At 43.4% G+C, this 22069-nt stretch overlaps 1 protein-coding gene across 1 annotated transcript in view; it reads right to left on the reverse strand.

The window, feature by feature from the left end:
* Window positions 1–14186, reverse strand: part of LOC133376272 (aldehyde oxidase 1-like) — a 107157-nt gene extending 92971 nt beyond the window's left edge. Inside the window, exons 1-4 of the mRNA XM_061608058.1 lie at window positions 13993–14186; window positions 9448–9505; window positions 4728–4824; window positions 3715–3823 (exon numbers count right to left, since the gene is read on the reverse strand). Of these exons, the coding sequence (XP_061464042.1) occupies window positions 3715–3823; window positions 4728–4824; window positions 9448–9505; window positions 13993–14055 (327 nt within the window). The 5' untranslated portion in view covers window positions 14056–14186. The remainder of the gene's footprint in view (window positions 1–3714; window positions 3824–4727; window positions 4825–9447; window positions 9506–13992) is intronic.
* Window positions 14187–22069: the final 7883 nt, after the last annotated feature.

The raw sequence follows: 22069 nt of genomic DNA on the forward strand, positions 1-22069 counted from the left end.
AGGCTCACAGACTCCCTTGAAGTTCCCACGCCTCCTCCCCCCTGAGTTCAGAGCAGTTAGAGGGAGAGGGAGGGCCTCCTGAGCCAGGGACAAGCAAAGAGAAACCGCCAGACAGTTTACACATTGCCCCCCCCCGCTTTCACCCATACCAGAGTCAGAGCCTTCAGAAGGGGAGGGGGACGTGCTTCCTCCTTCACCACGCACCAGGAGGCAGCTAAAGCAAAGAGAAAGGAGGGGGGAGAGAAGGGTGGTGGATGAGAGCACTTTGAGGCGGAGTGAGAGAATTCACGCCCGTTTTCCCCCTTCTTAAGGGACAGGAGAGATAGTGACCCTTCGTTCTGTCAACTCTCTTGTATGTCGCAGGATATGTTTTGTAGTGTAACTTCATGAGAAGACGTAGTTTGTGTCTGGATATTACTTTAATAAAAACTGAATTGCTTTCATCAACTGGCCTGGTTCCTGAGTCCCATCCTGGATATGACAAAACCTTAACTGAAATGCACACAAATCTATCTCTGATATGTTACTGTGATAGCACAGATCATGCCATGAGAGTTGAATGTTATTACAAAGAGGTAACCAATGTGGTACCCTTCAGATGCTGTCGGACTACAACTCCCATCATCCCTGGCCACTGACCAAGCTGGCTTGGGCTAACAGGAGTTGACAGTCCAACAGCATCTGGAAGGCACCTTGCTGACTATCTCTAAACATGGATCCAACTTGCAGCACAGGCCGAGGGAGCTATACTAGAGGTAAAACCACACCAAAGCACAGGAGGGCTGCATATGTACTGCAGGGAACATCACAGTAGCCCTATGTCATACTTGGGGCTTGTCTTATTTACTTACATTTGACCACATCAGACCCAAGAATCACCTCAAGGAAGCTCACAAGATCAGAAAAAAAATTGAAACAGGCATTAACACTATAAATCCATATTTTAAAAAACCCTGACAAATAGCACATAGCAACAGGAAAATCCAAAAATTGTAATCATTCACCAATGGTTGTACAAATGTCCCTTGGCATGGTCCAAGGGGGTATGATGCAGCCACCTTGTTGAGGTTAAGTAAATCTAGCCAGTATTCTGACCACTCAGCAGACTGCTGTCAAGAATTTGCACGGCACTTTGCGGACAAAGTCGCTCAGATTCGCTGTGACTTGGACGCTAAAATTGATACAGTTTCTGAGGATGTAACTTTGGCGCCTGTTTGTCCAATTAAAATGGATTCTTTTCAACTTGTTCTACCCGAGGATGTGGACAAGATCCTTGGAGCGGCGCGTGCCACCACGTGTGTACTGGACCCTTGCCCTTCCTGGCTCATTAGAAGTACCAGAGGGGGACTGGTCGATTGGGTCAGGGGAGTAGTTAATGCCTCTCTACAACAAGGTAGAATTCCATCATGCTTAAAGGAGGCAGTTATAAGACCACTGCTGAAAAAGCCCTCCCTGGATCCCTCTTTACTAGGTAACTACTGGCTAGTCTCCAATATTCCATTTTTAAGCAAGATAATAGAGCGTGTGGTGGTCGCCCAACTCCAGAGATTCCTGGATGATACGGATTATCTGGATCCATTTCAATCTGGTTTCAGGCCTGGCTATGGGACAGAGACGGCTTTGGTCGCCTTGGTGGATGACCTACGCAGAGAACTGGACAGGGGGAGTGTGTCTCTGCTGGTTCTACTAGACCTCTCAGCGGCTTTCGATACCATCGATCATGGTATCCTTCTGGGCCGCCTTGCCGAGATGGGACTTGGGGGCACTGTGTTACAGTGGCTCCAATCCTTCCTGGAGGACCGAACCCAGAAGGTGGTACTGGGGGACTCCTGCTCTACCCCTTGGCCATTGACCTATGGGGTCCCTCAGGGTTCCGTTTTGTCCCCCATGTTATTCAACATCTACATGAAACCGCTGGGAGAGGTTGTCCGGGGTTTTGGGGTTCGGTGCCATCAGTATGCTGATGACACTCAACTCTATTTCTCTTTTCCACCTGAAGCCAAGGAAGCCGTACAGGTCCTAAACCAGTGTCTGGCATCAGTGATGGACTGGATGAGGGCAAACAAGTTGAGATTAAATCCTGACAAAACAGAGGTACTCCTGGTCAGTCGGAGGGCAGATCAGGGAATAGGGATTCAACCGGTGCTGGATGGGGTCGCACTCCCCCTGAAGTCTCAGGTTTGCAGTTTGGGTGTACTCCTGGACTCAGCTTTGAATTTGGAGGCCCAGATTGCTGCTGTATCCAGGAGCGCATTTGCCCAATTAAAACTGGTGCGCCAGCTGCGCCCGTTCCTGGAGCTACCTGATCTGACTAGGGTGATGCATGCCTTGGTTACATCCCGCTTAGACTACTGTAATGCGCTCTATGTGGGGCTGCCTTTGAAGACTGTTCGGAAACTTAAATTGGTACAAAGAGCTGCAGCCAGAGTGCTAACCGGGGCTGGTTACAGGGACCATACAACTCCCCTGTTACAACAGCTCCACTGGCTGCCAATTTGTTTCCGGTCACAATTCAAAGTGCTGGTTTTGACCTACAAAGCCCTATACGGCTCAGGTCCAGACTATTTGACAGATCGTATCTCCCTACATGAACCTGTCCGGGATTTGAGATCTTCAGGTGAGGCCCTTCTTGTGTTCCCCACACTTTCGCAAGCACATATGACGCGGACACGAGATAGGGCCTTTTCAGTGGCCGCCCCTAGGCTGTGGAACTCCCTTCCGAGTGAGGTGTGATCAGCTCCCTCCTTGCCGTCTTTCCAGCGACAAGTAAAGACTGTTTTATTTCAATAGGCATTTGGGATAGAGAACGACCAGGATTAAGTGTCATAGGTTTGGTGATTACATTATATGATTTTATTATTTTAAATTGTCTGCTGTTTTTAACCTATATTTTATGGTTTTAATTTTTCTCATAGTTTAATTCTTTTTTAATAATATACTCTGTATGTTTTAATGGTGTTGTTTTTAGTTGTAAGCCGCTCTGAGTCCTATTGGAAAAAGGGCGGGGTAGAAGTTTATTATTATTATTATTATTATATGGCAGACCATCAGGGTAAACTATATGCATGCTGCCTTGAATTCTATGATGAAAAAAAGGTGGGATGTAAAGTTACTGAAAAAACAAAATTAAAATACAATAAAAAGATTTTTAACCCATCTCTTGAAGGACAAAGAGGCCAGCCACAAATATTTTAAACCAGTAAAATTCACACTGTGTGTGAGAGAGAGGGGGGAGGGAGGGAGGGAGGGAGGGAGAGGACATGCAAGCGTCCATGCATGCACAAACTGGGACATTGTGAGGATCCCATATATTTGTGTGGCTTTTTGCCTTCATTGCAACATTGTAATAAAGCACAGTGCTTTACTTTTCTTCATATGAGTGAATTGCTAGAGCTTCTGTATGTTTTGACCAGGAGTAACCTGCAAAGCTAGATGCTTTTCTGAGTCAGTGTGGGAGCTCTACTATGGCCTGCTATATTAGTATATACTTAGCTCAGCTATGATACAACTGCTATGGTGTGGTCATTTCCACATGTGCATTGTTCCCAAATGCTGGATGCAGGCATCAGCTGCACTACATTCAGCCCTATGCTTCCAGGTTCAAGGACTGGATGGTGCTTAATAATATTGGCGGTAAATATTGACAGCATTGTTGGTTACTGAAATGTACTGGAAGACCAAAAAACCCCTCCACGAGGTACAGCATGCATTTACCTGAACTGGATGAATCCTGGTTTTTGTATTTCCAATTCCTTCCACAGTGATGACTGCACTGCCATATAACGAACATATGGGAATCAAGCACGCATTGGCTGAATAATGACTTCGATTGTAAAGGAGAATATATTTACCATTTATTACAAATATATCATTTATCTGTATTATATGCCACTGTTAAGGGTGCATTATAATTCTAAATATATTAAAGCTAATACCTAAAATTTGGAGAATGCAGGTATTCAGATGTGAATGTTGTTAACAAATCTAGACAAAGTTTGACTGTGCTAAAAGCCAGCAAATATTCAACACCAATAACTTGACAGCATTCTGTGTATTGAGCTACTACAGCTCAATTGTTTGATTTTTTTGTATTATACCTTAGTCACTTTCATATAAACCATCTCCAGCACAATATGGAAAAGTAGTATATTAATAACACTGAAATTGACATTGACAGCCACCTATATAAGATCATGAGCATTCAGTGATATTTGTCCAAAAGCAGGAAAATAAAAATCTGTTTTCTTAGATAGTCAGAAAATTCACCCAAGATTGTTGGCATCGATATGCATATGCTGATATTTGCCATATGTTGTCTGTAACATATGTAAGAACACATATATTATTATAAATACATATGAACAGAGTATGGAAAAGGAGGGGGGAAGAATGCACGTGTCCCTTGAACAAAACAAAATATGTAGTACATTATTTACGTTAAAACCTCTAAGACACATTCTCCGTATGTAGAATGGCACCTCATGTTAAAACACAACAATTTAAAAATAGGCCAGACAAATCTAGTACTATGTAATCTAATATTTTATTTAATCTAATCCTAAAGATATCAAACTGTGTCAAACAACATCTGGAGGGGTATAAGTTTCCCATCCCTGAAACAGAGAACATGGCTTAGCTATAAACAACATACTTGCCCAACAATATCCCTCATTCAAGGAAGACAGTTGTAACATGCAATTTACCAGTCTTTTGGCTCAAAAGGATACACAATTTTCTTAGCAACAGGCTCATATCTTGATATCATCACAGTGCAGGCACCACATCCGCCTCCACCACAGCCATACTTGGTACCTGTGAGACGGACTGAAAAAGCTGCAGTTAAGGGGGGAAAGTTTCATGCTGGAGCACACCACCACATTCTTGCTAGTGCTTTAACTTTGAACACCATCACTTCTTTGACAAGCTTGTCTCATCCCATCTACATATCTTATGCAGGGATAGGGAACCTTTGGCCCTCCAGATATTGCTGGATTACAACTCTCATCATTCCTGATCACTGGCCATGCTGGCTGGTGCTGCCGGGAGTTGTAGTCTACCAACACTTGGAGGACCACAAGTTCCCCATCCCATCCTATGGCAATACAGATTATGCATATTATTCTTTGGGAATCCTTATGGCTATGAAGGGTAGTTGTGTTAAAGTATGTGGGCAATATCTGGTCAAATATCCAAAGCTGGGGTGTGGGATTTAGTAGGACTACAGTCAGGGTGAGGGCCTTTAATGCTCTCCATTTTTTCCTTTGCTTTCCCCCCATTACTAGTAAGAGCGGCATAGAAAATGAAACAATCAATTATAAGCAAATCTGCTTAATTTACATAATTGCAGAATTTAGCTTGTCCTGATGCAGAATTTGGATCATCCACCAGTACCCAGTGAGATTCATGAGTTTGTCTTGTTACAAGCAAAAGTGTATCTTTTCCAAAGAATGCAATCTGATGCACACTTACTTGGAAGTAAGCCCCACCAAACTCAGTAGACTTAGGATTGTATTCAACTAGCTAGCAGAATGGGATTTTCTCCCCTCCTCCCCCTGTATGTGCCCCATGCCATCCCCAAATCTGCTCTGGAGGGTTGAGAAAACCCCCAGAACAGATTTATTGTTGGGGAGGAGAGGGGGAGAATGTCTGTTGCGCAAGGAGAAATCCTTGCACTGATGGAACAATCTACTTAACACTACGTTGAATAAAAATCCTTACTATAGAGTTAACATACACCTCATTGGATTGCAAGGTTTTCTGTCTGTCTGGAAGATGGGTGCCATTACTCCTGAAAATGAGGGCTTCAGTGGTGAGGATCCAATAGATTCCTCCTCCAAATTTGTTCTGGGCAGTGTGTGAGAGAGGCAGTGCGAGAGCGAGTGCGAGAGCGTGTGTGAGAGAGTGTGACAGTGTGTGAGAGAGGCAAAACCTAAATAATGAGTGCCAAAGTTGATTTATTACAGAAAAGAGTATCTGAGTACTGCACAGATCAAAGAAAGCAATTTCATTTTGATAAGCATACACATACATATTGCTACAAATCATCAAACCAAACACAAACTCCTATGATCAGTCACAGAGAGATATCATCAGACTTAAGAAAATGTCAGAAAAGTATAAACTGAGTGTAGTATCTTCAGCATTAAAACAAATGGAATATCGATGAAATAAGTTCTGTTAAATAACATTGGCCTTCCTAGTATAAGCTTTGCATAATTTGAAGGCACCTAAATCAATTTACAGTAAGGGAGCAATGTTCATGGTGACAATTTTGCTGCCCTGGGTTCCTACTAGGAGGAAGGGTGGGATATAAATTTAATAAATTAAATAAATAAAATTTTTCACACTTGCAACCAAAAAAATTCTGAAGACACAAGAATAAGCTGGAGCAAGAATTCTTTTCAAGCTGCATTTTACTCAGTGCCTCACTTTCTTGACTCTTGACCTAGAAAAGACTTCATGTAGTGCACAATCTCCTCCCTCCATGTAATTTCTAAGTTTATTGTGTGGTTCACAGTTTGGTAACTGTGAGAATGTAAATCTTGAAGTTATTAGCTCCACATTTTACAGGGGGAAGTTAGAGAGCCGGTTAAATTTAATACCACATCAACAAATGAATTCAGTCAAAGAACCAGGATATAAAATTGCCTAAGTGCATATAGTGCAATCCTCCACTATTGTTTTGTTTTCAGGAGACTGTATCAAGCTGTCAAAGACAGTTGAGCTACACCTTCATAAAACTGAATGAACCCTCACATTTTCTCCCCCTCCCTTTCTAAATAGTACAACAAAGTACAGGCAAATTAAACTGGAAGCCATCAGTTGAAGGGAGTCTCAGTAGCCCTATGCAGCCTCTGCAATTGTCCTGTATGAGTATGTTTTACTCACTCGTCTCAACACAGGAGTGGGGCTATGTCAAGTAGCCACGCTCATGATGTCCCACCCACTGGCATCTCAGTACACAGTGCAAATGTCTGCAGGGAAGGAATCTTTGCGTTTACAGCTATATGTGCAAAGGCTTTCCTGAGGCCTGGAATTTCATATGATCATATGGAAGCCTTCATGCTCCACCCTACAGACACTTGCAATGCATGCACAGATGGCAGAGGGTATGGATACTTGGCACATATGATGTTTGGGGCATGACTACTTGGCACAGCCCCACACCCTTCTCATTTATTTTTTATTTATTTATTTGTTTGTTTGTTTCATTTTTAAACTGCCCATAGCGAATAGCTCTCTGGGCGGTGTACAAAAAGATTAAAATACAAAATATCATAATAAAATCAGCCAAACAATAATAAACACAAACAAGGAACAACAGAAATCTAAAAGTTAAACACATTAAAATGCCTGGGAGCATAGCCAGGTCTTAACCTGGCGCCGAAAAGATAGAAGCGTAGGCGCCAGGCGTATTTCTTCAGGGAGGCTATTCCACAATTCGGGGGCCACTACAGAAAAGGCCCTAGATCGAGTAACTGTCCTCCGGGCTTCATGATGTGTTGGTACCCGGAGGAGGGCCTTAGCTGCTGAGCGAAGTGACCGGGTAGGTTCATAGTGGGAGAGGCGTTCCACAAGATATTGCGGTCCCACGCCGTGTAAGGCTTTATAGGTCATAACCAGCACCTTGAATCTGGCTCGGAAACAGATAGGTAGCCAGTGCAAATGGGCCAGAACAGGTGTTATATGTGCTGACCGGCTGGTCCTTGTCAGCAGTCTGGCTGCTGCATTTTGCGCTAGCTGAAGTTTCCGAACTGTCTTCATGGGCAGCCCTACATAGAGCGCATTACAGTAATCCAGCCTAGAAGTTACCAGAGCATGAACAACTGAGGCGAGGTCATCCCTGTCAAGATAGGGGCGTAGCTGGGCTACCAACCGAAGATGGTAGAACGCGTTCCTTGCCACCGAGGCCACTTGCGCCTCAAGAGACAAGGAAGGATCGAAAAGCACCCCCAGACTACGAACCTGTTCCTTCAAGGGGAGTGTAACCCCATCTAGAACAGGGTAAACATCCACCATCTGAACAGGGAAGGCATTCACCAACAGTGTCTCAGTCTTGTCTGGATTGAGTCTCAGTTTATTAGCTCTCATCCAGTCCATTATCGTGGTCAGGCAGTGGTTCAGCACATCCACAGACTCACCTGTAGAGGATGAAAAGGAGAAACAGAGCTGCGTGTCATCAGCGTACTGGTGGCAACGCACTCCAAAACTCCTGATGACGGCACCCAGAGGCTGCATGTAGATGTTAAAAAGCATGGGGGACAAAACCGACCCCTGAGGGACTCTACAATGGAGAGTCCAAGGTGTCGAGCAATGTTCCCCAAGTACTACCTTCTGGCGACGATCCGCCAAGTAGTAGCGGAACCACTGCCAAGCAGTGCCTCCAACTCCCAACTCCACGAGTCTCCCCAGAAGGATACCATGGTCGATGGTATCAAACGCCGCTGAGAGATCAAGGAGAATCAACAGAGTCACACTCCCTCTGTCCCTCTCCCGACAAAGGTCATCGTACAGGGCGACCAAGGCTGTTTCAGTGCCAAAACCAGGCCTAAAACTGGATTGAAATGGATCCAGATAATCGGTCTCATCCAAGAGCGCCTGGAGCTGACCGGCAACCACCCGCTCCAGAACCTTGCCCAAAAAGGGGACATTCGCCACGGGTCTATAGTTGTTTAAGTTATCTGGGTCTAAGGAAGGTTTCTTTAAAAGAGGTCTTACTACTGCCTCGAGGCTACTAGGGACTACTCCCTCACTCAAGGAGGCATTTATCACTTCCTTAGCCCAGCCGGTGGTACCAGTCCTACTAGCCTTCACTAGCCAAGATGGACAAGGATCTAGCGCAGACGTGGTCGCCCGCACCATTCCAAGCACCTTGTCCACTTCCTCAAGCTGCACCAATGGGTTGGAGCATGTGGCTGAAACATCTGCGTTGTCTAGACACTCTAGCCCAGCCTTTCCCAACCAGTGTGCCTCCAGATGTTGTTGGACCACAACTCCCATCAGCCTCAGTCAGCATTGCCAATGGTCAGGAAGATGGGAGTTGTGGTCCAACAACATCTGGAGGCACACTGGTTGGGAAAGGCTGCTCTAGCTGCTACAGTGATTTTTAAATGAGAGCATTTGAAAACATTGACAGGTCTTGAACTTTTTAAATTTTCCCCCTTGGGAGGTAAAGCAGCATCAGGGAAGGAGATGCTGATCCTCAAAACAGCTAATGAGGAAAAGTTAACCACCCCCTTCCTCAGGCCTGCTACTGAAACCAAATAGGCAACCTCCTTTTCTTATATCATATGTAGTTGGTGTGAGTGAATGCAAGAGACGGAGAGTGCATGAGAAAATGAGAGAGTGCAAGAGAGAGGGGAGCAGAGAAAGAGATGAGGGAGAAACAGGGGAGAGACAGACAAGCGTTGACTTGATTCTGGGCTGCCACAAGCACGAAAAGGATACGTCTCTTCCTTAGGTAAGACAGCATCATCTGCTCAGGATCAGCATTCTTCTCCGCTACCTGCAGTGGGGAATGAAAACAAGGTCACACTCATGCCTTACATTGTAAGCACCCTTATACCACTTTAATAGTCATGGCTACCACCACCACCCCAAGTATCCTGGAACTGGAATTCATTAAGGGTGCTGGGAACTGTAGCTCTGTGACAAACTACAGTTCCCAGGATTTTTTGCGGGAAAGCCATGACTCTTAAAGTGGTATTGTTGTTTGTTGTTATGTGCCTTCAAGTCTATTACAACTTATGGCGACCCTTTGAAGTGCTATAAGAGTGCTTTAAAAGTATGGTGTGGATGTGACTGATGCAAAGGCCAAGCGTACACATTGATAATAAGCCTATATCAGAATAAAGATCCCTCTCTCCATCAGATTGTGCTCTGTAAGATTTCCAAAAATACCCAACCGCTTAGCCATTCTATTTACAATCAAGTGGTATACACATTTTGTTAATAAATAAATAAAACTATGATTGCATATCCGATCAATTCCACATGAGGCTACTATGGTGAAAATCCAGATTCCTTTGTCTGCAAGGTAATATGCATCTGCCTTGTTAACATATGAGGCTGAAGCAGACAAAAGAATTCTACAAAGAACAATCTTTGGGCCCATTTTATCCTGAATATTTTTCTTGGGCTAGTTCAAATGTACATACAGTGTTCCTAGAATAATAGAACCGTAAAGCTGTACGGGACCCTAGGGGCCATCTAATCCAGCCCCATGCTCAGTCCAGGATCTATCTTTCAGGATGCAATTACACCATCCCTAGCAAATGGCTGTCCAGGCTCTGCTTAAATACTTCCAGCAGAGGAGAGTTTACCACTACTGAGGGCACAATGGAGGCTGGTCAATTAGGGTAAATGGGATGCTATCCCACCAAAAGTCTTCTCTCAGCCAGCCCCCACTTGCCTGCTTCCTTGCTTACAGCAAGTCAGGGAGTGGCTTTGCTTGTCATTGGGTCTAGCTCTACCTACTGTTTTGGTCTCCTTGCCTTCCATCTTACCGGCATCAATGGGTACCAGCCACCTCTGCTGGGGCGGTTATTACACTGCTGAACAACTCTTACCATTATGAAATTTATCCTGTTGTTTAGTCAAGATCTGCTTCTTTGCAATTTCCACCCATTGGTTCTCTTCCCGCCCTCTGGAGTAACAGAGCACAAGTCTCCTCCATCTCCTGCATGGCATGGCAGACCATCATATCGTTGAAGACAGCTATTACCTCTCCCCTTCTCTGCTGCAGGCACTGGAGCCCTCAGGGCAAGACTTTGGGGCAGAAATCTCACTCAACAGAAGGAGCAAGAGGACCCCCAAATGCATTAGGGCCAGTTTATCACATTCTGAAGCAAGCAAAGTAACTCTAATACTGCATTAATCCTGATGCACCATAAGTAGCACAAGGTCCTGTTCCCTCACAGTGGATCCAGAACACAGGTAGGGAACTTGTGGCCCTTCAGGTGTTGTTGGACTCCAGCTCCTAACTGCCTAGTCACCACAACCAATGGTTAAGAATAGTGGAAGGTGAAGTCCAACAGCACCTGGGAGGTCCACAAGTTCCTTACCCCTGGTCCAGAGGATAGGGATGTTGCAAAGGGGTAGTTCTGCTTCTGTTTCCTGCTTTGTTTTTGTTTTGTAAATGAAATTGGATGAGTAGCGATGGCTTGAGAGATCCACATTGCCGGTGAAGAAATGTTTTTAAAAGCTAAGGTGTAAAGGCAGTGCTTTTAAAACAAACCAGCTCTAAATAGATGGTCCAACACTGTGGTAATACACTACAGAAGTATACAGTGTTGGAATATGTGGTTCAACTACAGAGCTTGGAAAAGTTACTTTTTTGAACTATAACTCCCATCAGCCCAATCCAGTAGCCATGCTGGCTGGGGCTGATGGGAGTTGTAGTTCAAAAAATTAACTTTTCCAAGCTCTGAACTCGAACTGGTGGGTTGGGGCTGCATGGGGTTAAAAAGGGTAGCTAGAGAGGAGACCTCCTGATTGCTAGGCTATATCTATCCTTTGATCTCCTGCTGACTCTTCCTTCCTGTTAGACTGATAATCTCAGGATGTTGACTACATCTTCCGGCTTCTTCTTTGTTCTCTTGAGAGGGAGAACAGACATCTTCTCTTTGTCTGTCTCTCCTCCAGCATGAAGGCAAACACTAGGCTTAGTGTTTGGATCTCCAACTTAGCTAGTTAGCTAGATGTAGAACTCTTTCCTATCAAGTATGTACTAGAATAAAGTAGTTATTTCTTATTTTGAAGCTTAAAGTCTCAGTCTGACTAATTCCAGGGAAGGTGTAATCTTTAGCAAAGATTCAAACACACAAAGGCTCACTCAGATGCTCAAGTGCCTAATTTCGCTACTCCACAACATACAGAAGGACCTTTTAAAAAGTGAAATTAAAAATTGCAAAGTTAAAGTAAATAAAATGGAATAAGTATACAGGCGTGATACTAAAGTCACAAGAGCTATCAAATAATGACCATGAAATCTGTGCAAGTATGTATGACTACATGCAAGACATAATTTGAACGGCAGGACCAACTCTGCAAACAGCCTCACTGAAATCTGTGAAAAACTCTCTTCATGAATGAGCTCAGGGAAAACCTGCAACTAGGAAGCAAAAGCCAACTGTGCATAGGACATATTGGGTGAGGTCTGTGACATCACAAAGGCAATAAATCAGCAATTTAAATTAGGATTTAAATCACCAAGGGGAAAAAAGTTTGATTTAGATAATTTACTTAAATTACCTTTCCCATTGCTACTTCATATATACTCTTACATCTCAGGGTATAGTTTGACGACGATACAACCACCTTTGTGAAGGTAGCAGGTCTAGGTCTGTCTGTCTGGAAGATCATATAAGAAACTCATGTATGCTGCCTTAAGTTCCATTATAGAAGAAAGGCAGGATATAAATGTCCTAGATAAATTGGGGGGGGGGGGCAAAGGAGCCCTTGGTCCTCCAATGGATTACAGCATCCCTCACCACTGATTATGCTGGCTGTGGCTGACATGAGTTGGGTGTCCAACAACATCTGGAGGACCACAGATTAAAAATTCCAGAAATATATTTCCTAAACAGTGATGCAGATTAATTGATCCATTTAACTACTAATATCTGTTCATTTACAACTAAATACAGCATTAAACTATCCAAGAGGATTTGTTTTATTTCTGTTCCACTTGTGTGTGTGTGTTTATCCTATACTACACTGCTCTCCTGATTTATCTTAATCCCATCCCCACAACATAAATAAAGTAGGAGCAATAGAGGCTAGTCCATAGGGGTTAATGGGGCACTGCTCCATCATTCGCAGTCTGCCGTCAGCCAGCCTGCACTTGCCAGCCTTCTTATTTATAACCAGACCAGGGGTTGGCCCTGGCTGTCAGCTTCTTCCTCCTCCATAGCTTTCCAAAGCAAGAGCCAGAATTAATAAGCCAGTATTATCTTATAGATATAAACTGCTGGACACAGCAGTTTATTTCTATAAGATAAAACCTGAAATGCCCTTGTTTGTTTACAGCAAGTAAATATTCACCCTTGGCTCATTAGTCTGGAGGTGGGGGCAGAGGTGTAGTTGTTGAGGTGGGGGGAGGGGTGTAGTTGTGTGGGATCTCAGGGCTCTTAGACCCTTCACTTTTTTGGCAGCAGGGTCCCTATGTCTCCAGCATCCTACAAGCCAATCAGTATGAAAGAGGAGTGTGTTAACCACTGAGGAGAGTCTTCTAACTTGCTTCCTTGCCCTTTCCTGCTGATTGGAGCCAGCCACAGTGAAAGGAGGTGAGTCAAACACTGAGAAGAGTCTTCTCAGGGTTAACACTCTGCTCTTTCATGCTTTTTGCTTCCTACGCCTTAACAAGGATCTCACTCTCAACCCAGCAGTAAAAAAGGGGAAGAGGGGACATCGCTGTGACTATCATGAAGGGACCCTGCACTTCTAAATTTGACACTACACTGCTGGGTGGGGGTGGGGGGAATTTCCTGCAATATCTCAAGACTAGGAAGGATATATTACCATGGACAGGCCTGTGTCCAGCTGCCGTTTCAAATATTATATAGAAAGGCCCTAATGTCACATAACGGGGATTGACTGCTGACAGTTCCGATGAACTTCCTTTCAATACTGTGAGCAAGACTAAGGCTACAACTGTATCCACGCTTACTTGTCCTAACGAAGTCAGCGGAATTCACTTCTGCGCAACGGTAAACTAGTTTTACGCAGCAAACCACCTTAAATGCACAGCCTCCGTGGTTGGAAAATTACAAGAGCGATTTTCGTTAGGGCCGCAGGGGAACAGTTTCGTGTAGTTACGCTAACACTTTTACATCATGCACAGAATACATTACAGGAGAGAGCTAAAGGGGCTGTCTCCTATTGGGACTCTTTCGCGAAGAAGACAGGTGGCTTCCTCTTGCCACACTAGCCTGGGGACGCCGGAATTTCCCCCAAATAATTCTTCTTGCGTGCTTGGGGATCGCCGCTTACCCTTTTGCCGTTGACATAGAAAACCAGCTCATCCGCAGCTCGTGCTGCTGGTAGGAGAGACATTGCCAGACCCACAGGAAGATCGAAACTGAGCGACAGAAGTCAGCAGAGGTCGTTGGACGAGTAAGACTGACCTTGCTTTCCCCAGTAACAAGCAACATAAGAGTGAGGCGTGGCTTCGGGACTTCAGTCCAGCTTCCTCAGTCTGCTTTAAAGGGAGGCAGCTGGACTTTGCTCTGGGGAGGGAAAAAAAACTGAGCAGTTGCATGTAGTAGTGTAGTGGCAAATTAAAAAGTGCAGCTTTCCTTCATGATAGTCACAACCACGCACGACCTTTTTTTTTTTTTTTGCTGCTGGGCTGAGAATGAGATCCTTGTTAATGCCCTCTCCAAGAACAGATGTCCCTAGGAGCCTGTTAGCAAGAAAGGGGAGAGTGTTCGCTACTGAAAAGAGTCTTCTCAGTGGCTGACTCACCTCCTTTCACTCTGATTGGTTCCAATCAGCAGGAAAGGACAAGGAAGCATGTTAGAAGACTCTCCTCAGTGGCTCACACACTCCTCTTTCATGCTGATTGGCTTGTAGGAGGCTGGAGACATAGGGACCCTGCTGCCAAAAAAGTGAGGGGTCTAAGACCCCCAGAGACCCTGAATGACTACACCCCTGGTTTCATGGCATTCTTCAAGGCATTTTAAAGTAATAGTTGTGTGTCTAAATGGACACCCAGTCCTAGCTTTTGGACATGCAGTGGGCCCAAATAAACACATAAAATGTAATCAATGAACCAAGAACCTCTCGTACTACAAAATATAGAAATGAAATGACAAATATTTTCTTTTCAGTCTTATCTAATCCCAGAACAATTAGTCTGTGATCTTAAAGTTCTGGCATTGGAAGATTCAGTGATGTTAGTCTATATTGTGTGCCCTGCAGTTATTTAAATACCTTCTTTAAGTTACTGCAAAACAAAATTAAAAACAATCCCCAAATATATCTTTTGTAATACCAAAACAGTTGTGGTTTTAACCATGTTTTCTAAGTTCTGAAATTAGAGTTTTAGAGAGGAGAAGGAGGAGGATTTTGCTTTTTAATTCATGCATTTACTGGTGGTGGACAGGCAAGTGAGAAGTTTGTATTCACTATCTTGGCTTTTTTTTTTTTAACCACTTTCATCTCAATCCAAATGTCAAGTCTTGTGTGTTGTAGAGACACTTCCATGGGCAAGCTATTTGAATGAAGAAAAAAAAGGACATCCAGGAATAATTCCTTTTAAAATGCCCTGGAATTCTTGCTCTCCCTTTGTGCCCCCCTGTTTGTTTAATCTGGTCCAGAATGCTTAATTTCAAAAATAAATTGAGTGAGTCTCAAGATTGGTTGAAATAAACCCCTGACAGGCCTACTCCTTAATCCTGGATGTGGAATGACCACCACATCTCTAGCTCTGCTTATTCAGTAGTGAGGAAAATGCCTGCTTAGTGGCAAGTTTGCTCTGACACTGAAAAATGAAAAATTGAACAGATTTTAGGGTTTGAATGCTCCTTGAAATTACAGCCTGATGATCTTGCCATAGAAAAAAGGCTGATCCTATTCTGTCTAAGACATGATATTCCTCATATGAGTTGGTTTCAAGATATTGAGTGATATCTAATGTTAGTCATACTTAGAGTAGACCCAGTGAAATCAATGGTTTATTAAATTACTTGTGTTAACTAAGGGCTGATCCACAATAGGGGTTTTTGTTTTACCAGTATTATCATGTGCAACACACCTCATGCTCACCCCCATTTGGGTTGATACCACAGACCTTTTATTCCAGGATTTCTCAGACTAGGTTTCTGCTGACTTCTTTTAGTACTGTGTCTACTACAATTCCTCATCTCATGCCCACAGACTGCCCGGTATTATTCCTAATATTTTTGAGAGTGGCTTCATTCCCGCAGAACTGGTTTGGCACCCTTTTCTCTGCTTCCTTCCTTCCCTCCCCCCGCCCTGCCCCATCTATTATAGGAAGTTTTATCCTCCACATCATTCCCATTGACCAAATAGTCATATTGTTGTTGTTATGTGCCTTCAAGTCGATTACAATTTACGGCGATCCTATGAATCAGTGACCTCCAATAGCATCTGTTATAAACCACCCTGATCAGATCTTGTAAGTTCAGGTCTGTGGCTTCCTTTATGGAATCAATCCATCTATTGTTTGGCCTTCCTCTTTTTCTACTCCCTTCTGTTTTTCCAGCATTATTGCCTTTTCTAGTGAATCATGTCTTCTCATTATGTCCAAAGTATGATAACCTCAGTTTCATCATTTTAGCTTCTAACGATACTTCTGGTTTAATTTGTTCTAACACCCAATTATTTGTCTTTCTCGTAGTCCATGGTATGTGCAAAGCTCTCCTCCACCACCACATTTCAAATGAGTTGATTTTTCTCTTATCTGCTTTTTTCACTGTCCAACTTTCACATCCATACACAGAGATTGGGAATACCATGGTCCGAATGATCCTGACTTTAGTGTTCAGTGATACATCTTTGCATTTGAGGACCCTTTCTAGTTCTGTCATAGCTGCCCTCCCCAGTCCTAGCCTTCTTCTGCTTTCTTGACTATTGTCTCCATTTTGGTTAATGACTGTGCCAAGGTATTGATAATCCTTGACTAGTTCAATGTCCTCATTGTCAACGTTAAAGTTACATAAATCTTCTGTTGTCACTACTTTAGTCTTCTTGACGTTCAGCTGTAGTCCTGCTTTTGTGCTTTCCTCTTTAACTTTATCAGCATTCGTTTCAAATCATTGATGGTTTCTGCTAGTAGTATGGTATCATCTGCATATCTTAAATTATTTATTTATTTATTTATTGTAATTATATACCGCCCCATAGCCGAAGCTCTCTGGGCGGTTTACAGTAACTAAAAACATTAAAACAAATATATGATGTTCATATTATTTTTTATACTACTTCTCAGTATATACCTGCCAGCTCCAAATATACAGTAAGTTTTCAATAAATAATGCTGATATCTGTGCTATTTCCTTGAACTTCCTGCTAGGAATGGCATGGAAAAGGAAATGAGAGTCAAACATGTGCTGAGACGGGACAATGGGCAGTGTAACACATGCTGGGAAGTGGAGGATCAATGGTGCAGGGGAAATGTGGAAAGGTGCTTGTGAGGGAGATGCCAAATGCCTGATAGGGGGCTGGCTCTGCCTCGAACACATACATTATTTATATCCCAACCTTCCTCCCAAAAGGAGCCCAGGGCAGCAAACAAGATGGTGTCTGAAGGAGGCCCTCATGTACAGAGTGCAGTGACCCCCTGGGTATAGAAGCAGTGAGATGATCTTTCAGGTATCCTAGTCCCAAGCTGTATATGGCTTTATACACCAAAACTAGCATCTTGAACTTAGCCTAATAGCTAACTGGCAGACAACACAATTCTTTCAGCAGCAGGGTAACATGTTGGTGTTATCCTACCCCAGCGAGCAGTCACACTGCTGCATTTTTCATCCGCTGGAGCTTTCAGACCAATCTCAAGGGCAACCCATACAGAGCACATTGCAGTAATCCAGCCTGGAAATTACTCAATGGTCAGGCTATCCCAGTCCAAAAATGGCCGTAGCTGTCTTTCTAGCAGAAGAACTCCTAGCCACAGAGGTTCACCTGGCCCTCTAGTGACAAAAGTGGATCCAGGAACACCACCAACCTGCTCTTTCAGGGGGAGTCTGGCTCCATCCAAAGCGCACAATTGACCAATTATCCAAACTTGGGAACTACCCACTCACAGGATTTCCATCTTCTGATTCAGATGTTACAGAGAAATAGCGCTGACCATCATCAGTGTACTGATGCCACCTTGCCCCAGATATCTTAATGACTACTCCCAATGGCTCCATGTAGATGTTAAATAGCATTTGGACAGGATGGTGCCCTGAGGCACTCCACAGCACTGCTGGAAGTGGGGCAAGAGCAACTCCTGTTTGGGTTCATTTGTTTATATTCCAGAAGAAAGATAGCGTTAGGGTCCTCTAGCTGGCTAGGCTTGCCTATCTTTATCTGTGCTGTTCTCTACCTAACTTCCTTCCATCGTAAACTGATTTGCTCAGGGAAGCTGACCTGCCCTCCTTTTTTTGTCCTTCGACTGTCCGAGGAGAGAGGAGACATCTTTGTCTTTGCTCTCTCTCCTGAGCCATGAGGGCAATACCCAAATCTGGGCATTGTGCCTCCAACTTTGTTAGCTAGTTAGAACTAGATATGCCTTTCCTGTCTACTATTTCTATAAATAAAGTAGCTTTTCTTAATTTACTAAGTCTTAATGCAGGGTAAAAGCCTGCTACTTAGGTAAATGGCACACTGGCACACATGCAGCTCAGACACTGAGTAGCTCTGCATATTTCCATAACAAAGGGTTATGGATGCCAGTAAACTAAATTGAATTGGAAGTTGTGCCTGAAAGCTAAAAAGGCCAAGTATTGTGTGTGATTTACAAAAGAGATCAAAAGGAAACTTTAGGTTAGAGAAAGAAAAGCAGAACAAAAGATAGGAAACCATGGCTGAACAATCAACGCTTAAGACAAGCATCCCAAGGCTGGAGAAGGACAATTATGAGATTTGGAGTCTTCAAATTATGGCACTTCTGGAAGGGGAGAATCTGCATGGAGTCCTGACTGATTCTGAACCCTCAGCAGCAGATGAAGCAGCCACTGCCTCCTGGAAACATAAGCATGCCAAAGCAAAGTCTCTTCTTATTTCTGCTTTATCAGATGAGGCACTAAATGTTTGCATAGGCTGTATGAATGCTAAAGAATTATGGGGAAAGCTTGAAAATGTGTAACAGACAAAATCTAAAAATCATGCAATGCTTCTCTATAAGTTGCTGTACATGCTGAAACAGTGTAGCACGAATCTGAATCAACATCTGGAGAGATTTACAAGTCTGCTCCGAGAATTAGAAAGATGTGGAAGATTGTTGGATGAAGATTTACAAACAGTTATTTTGCTGGCCTCTCTAAATCAATGCCATTGTATCACGGCTTGCATACTTCAACAGACGGATCAGAATTGGGATCAGATTATGGCATATTTGAAAGATCAGGACTATAAAGAGAGACAGGAACAAGCTCTGTCTGAAAAAGCAAATTTTACTATGGGCAGAAACAGCAACCAAAGGCAGGATAGAGAGATTAGTCATGCCCCGAAGCCACAGCAGGGTACAGATAAACAAAGGAAGAACTGCATCAAATGCAAATCTCCTAATCACCTTCCAAGAGACTGTCCTAGAAGGGAGACAGGGGAAAGAATTGATTTTAAACAGAAGCAAGCTGAAAGAAAAACACATAGACAAACTAAAGTGAAGCATTCCAGTCACTATGTATCTGATGGAAAGAATGATGATTATAAAACCAGATTTTTAACCGACAGTGGGGCTATCATACATTTAAAAAATGTTAAAAATTTGTTTAAGAACTTTGGTCCCCATACACAGAATGTAATTACAGCATCAGGAGACATTTTCTGTTCTCAAGGAATAGACACGGTGGAGCTGCTTTGCAAAATGCCAGAGGGCACCAGATAGTTTGAACTGAAAAATTACCTATTTGTTCCAGCATTTAAAAATAATTTAGTAAGTGCCACTAAAATAATGGAGCTTGGAGGTGAACTTTTTTAAGTGACAAAATATGCCAAGCTTTAGACCAAGGAGAAGTGTGTTGTACTGCAAAATTGAAAAATGCGACTTTTGCATTTGGAATATTTTGAAACTATGCATGCAAATACAGCCAAGCAAACTTGTGATTCTGGATGTTTACATGTTTGACATTGAAGAAAGGGACATGGCAGCTTATCCAGAATCAATGCTATAGAGAAGGAAAATTTGGCTAGAGGCATTAAAATTGGACAATGTAAACCTACAGAAAAATGCAAATGTTGTATAAAGACAAAAAGTGTGAAACCAAAATTTCCTAAGAAAAGTGAAAGGAAAACTACAAAACCTCTAGAATTAATTCATACAGACCTTTGTGGACCAATTAGAACGCCATCACAGGGCAGAAATTTATGCATGCTTACTTTCATACTGAGAAAGAAAAGTCATGTAATTCAAAAATTGAAGGACTATGTCAGAATTGTATCAAACAAATTTGGCAGAAAGCCACAAACTATAAGGTCTGACAATGGAGGAGAATTTGTGTCCAGGGCTATGCAAGACTTTCTATGTGAGGAAGGCATAGAGCACAAGACTATTGTTGTTTATAGTCCAGAACAAAATGGGGTCATGGAACACATGGACCAGACTCTTGGACAGATGATTAGTTCCTTATTGGAAGATGCACAGTTACCACAGAAGTACTGGGGGGAAGCAGCAGTTACTGCCACGTATCTGCAGAACAGACTTCCGGCAGCTGCAACCAACAAACATCTTTCAAGCTATGGCATGATAGGACACCAAGTGTGTCTTACCTTTGTGTATTTGGCTGCAAGGCCTTTGTATGCATCTGGAAACAAAAGAGGTCAAAATCTGACAACACTGCCAAGGAAGGACTATTCATTGGATATTCTTCAACACAGAAGGGATACTGAGTCATAAATCCCCAAACTGGCAAAGTTGGTGCATACAGAGTTGTCCACTTTGATGAAGGAAAGTGTGCACACCAACCAGAAGGGGCACCACACCAAACAGATGACAACAAAATGGAAGAAGAAACTGAGCTATTCTTCCACCACAGAAGGGATCACAGTAATACACCAGCAGAGGAAGGTGAGGAGTCTGAGCCAGAAGAGATATTACAGCCAGAAGGGGCATCCAAAGCACCAGCACCCAGATGCTCTGAATGCACCAACAAAGGTGCACTACCAGAAAGACTTGCTTACCTAGTGAGAAATGAACTTCCAGAGCCAGAGCTTTACCCAAAGCTGAAGCTGAGAGGTGAAGCTTTGCCTAAAGCTGAAGCTGAGAGGTGAAGGCAGGCAGCCAAGGAAGAGCTGGAAGCTCTATAAGAATAAAACTTCCTGAAGGAAGAAAAGCTGTAGGCTGCAAGAGAATATTCAGCAAAAAGTCGGATGCTGAAGGAAACGTTGAGAGATACAAGACAAGCCATCGGGAAACTTTTATATATCAGCACTGTTACCAGGCCAGGTTGGGCAGCAGAAGTGGTATACTTGTGCAAAAAAGCCAGCTCACCAGCCAAGAAAGACCGGGAAGCAATCAAGAGAGTAGCAAGATATCTGAAGGGCACTGCTACCATAAAACTGAAGTTAGCAGCTACCCAAGATCTTAAACTAGTGGGATATGCAGATGCTGATTGGGCTGAAGACACTACAGGTTGAAAATCCACCAGCGGAAACATATTCTACTATGGAGATTCAGTGATCAGCTGGGCAAGTAAGAAGAAAGAGACTGTAACATTCTATTCCACAGAAGATGAGTATGTGTCAGCTTCTGAAGCAAGCAGGCAGCTGATATGGCTACTTGAACTGTTCAAAGAATTAGGCATCTCTATTCTTGGGCCTGTTGTGATGCATGAAGATAACCAAGGATGCATCAGACTCATGGAGTCAGAAGGGGTGAGTTCACAAACCAAGCACACAGATGTGAAGCACCAGTTCATTAGAGAAACCTACTGCAGAGGACTACTCAAGATGGAGTATTGTCCAATGGAAGACATGACTGCAGACACTCTGATGAAGGCGTTGGGCAAAGTCTTAAGTCTCAGAGAGCCAGTGTGGTGTAGTGGTTAAGGTGTTGGACTATGACCTGAGAGACCAGGATTCGAATCCCCACACAGCCATGAAGCTCACTGGGTGACCTTGGGCAAGTCACTGCCTCTCAGCCTCAGAGGAAGACAATGGTAAACCACCTCTTAATGCCGCTTACCATGAAAACCCTAGGATCTCCATAAGTCGGAATCGACTTGAAGGCAGTACATTTCCATTTTAAGTCTCAGTGATCTAAATGCAGGGTAAAAGCCTGCTACTTACGTAAATAAACACACTGGCACACACAAAGCTCAGACGCTGAGTACCTCTGCACATATATATTTCCATAACAAGAACCACTGTAAAACAGTGACTCCAACACTCTTCTTAT

This window comes from Rhineura floridana, chromosome 2 (genome assembly GCF_030035675.1).
Source record: "Rhineura floridana isolate rRhiFlo1 chromosome 2, rRhiFlo1.hap2, whole genome shotgun sequence".
NCBI lineage: Eukaryota > Metazoa > Chordata > Lepidosauria > Squamata > Rhineuridae > Rhineura > Rhineura floridana.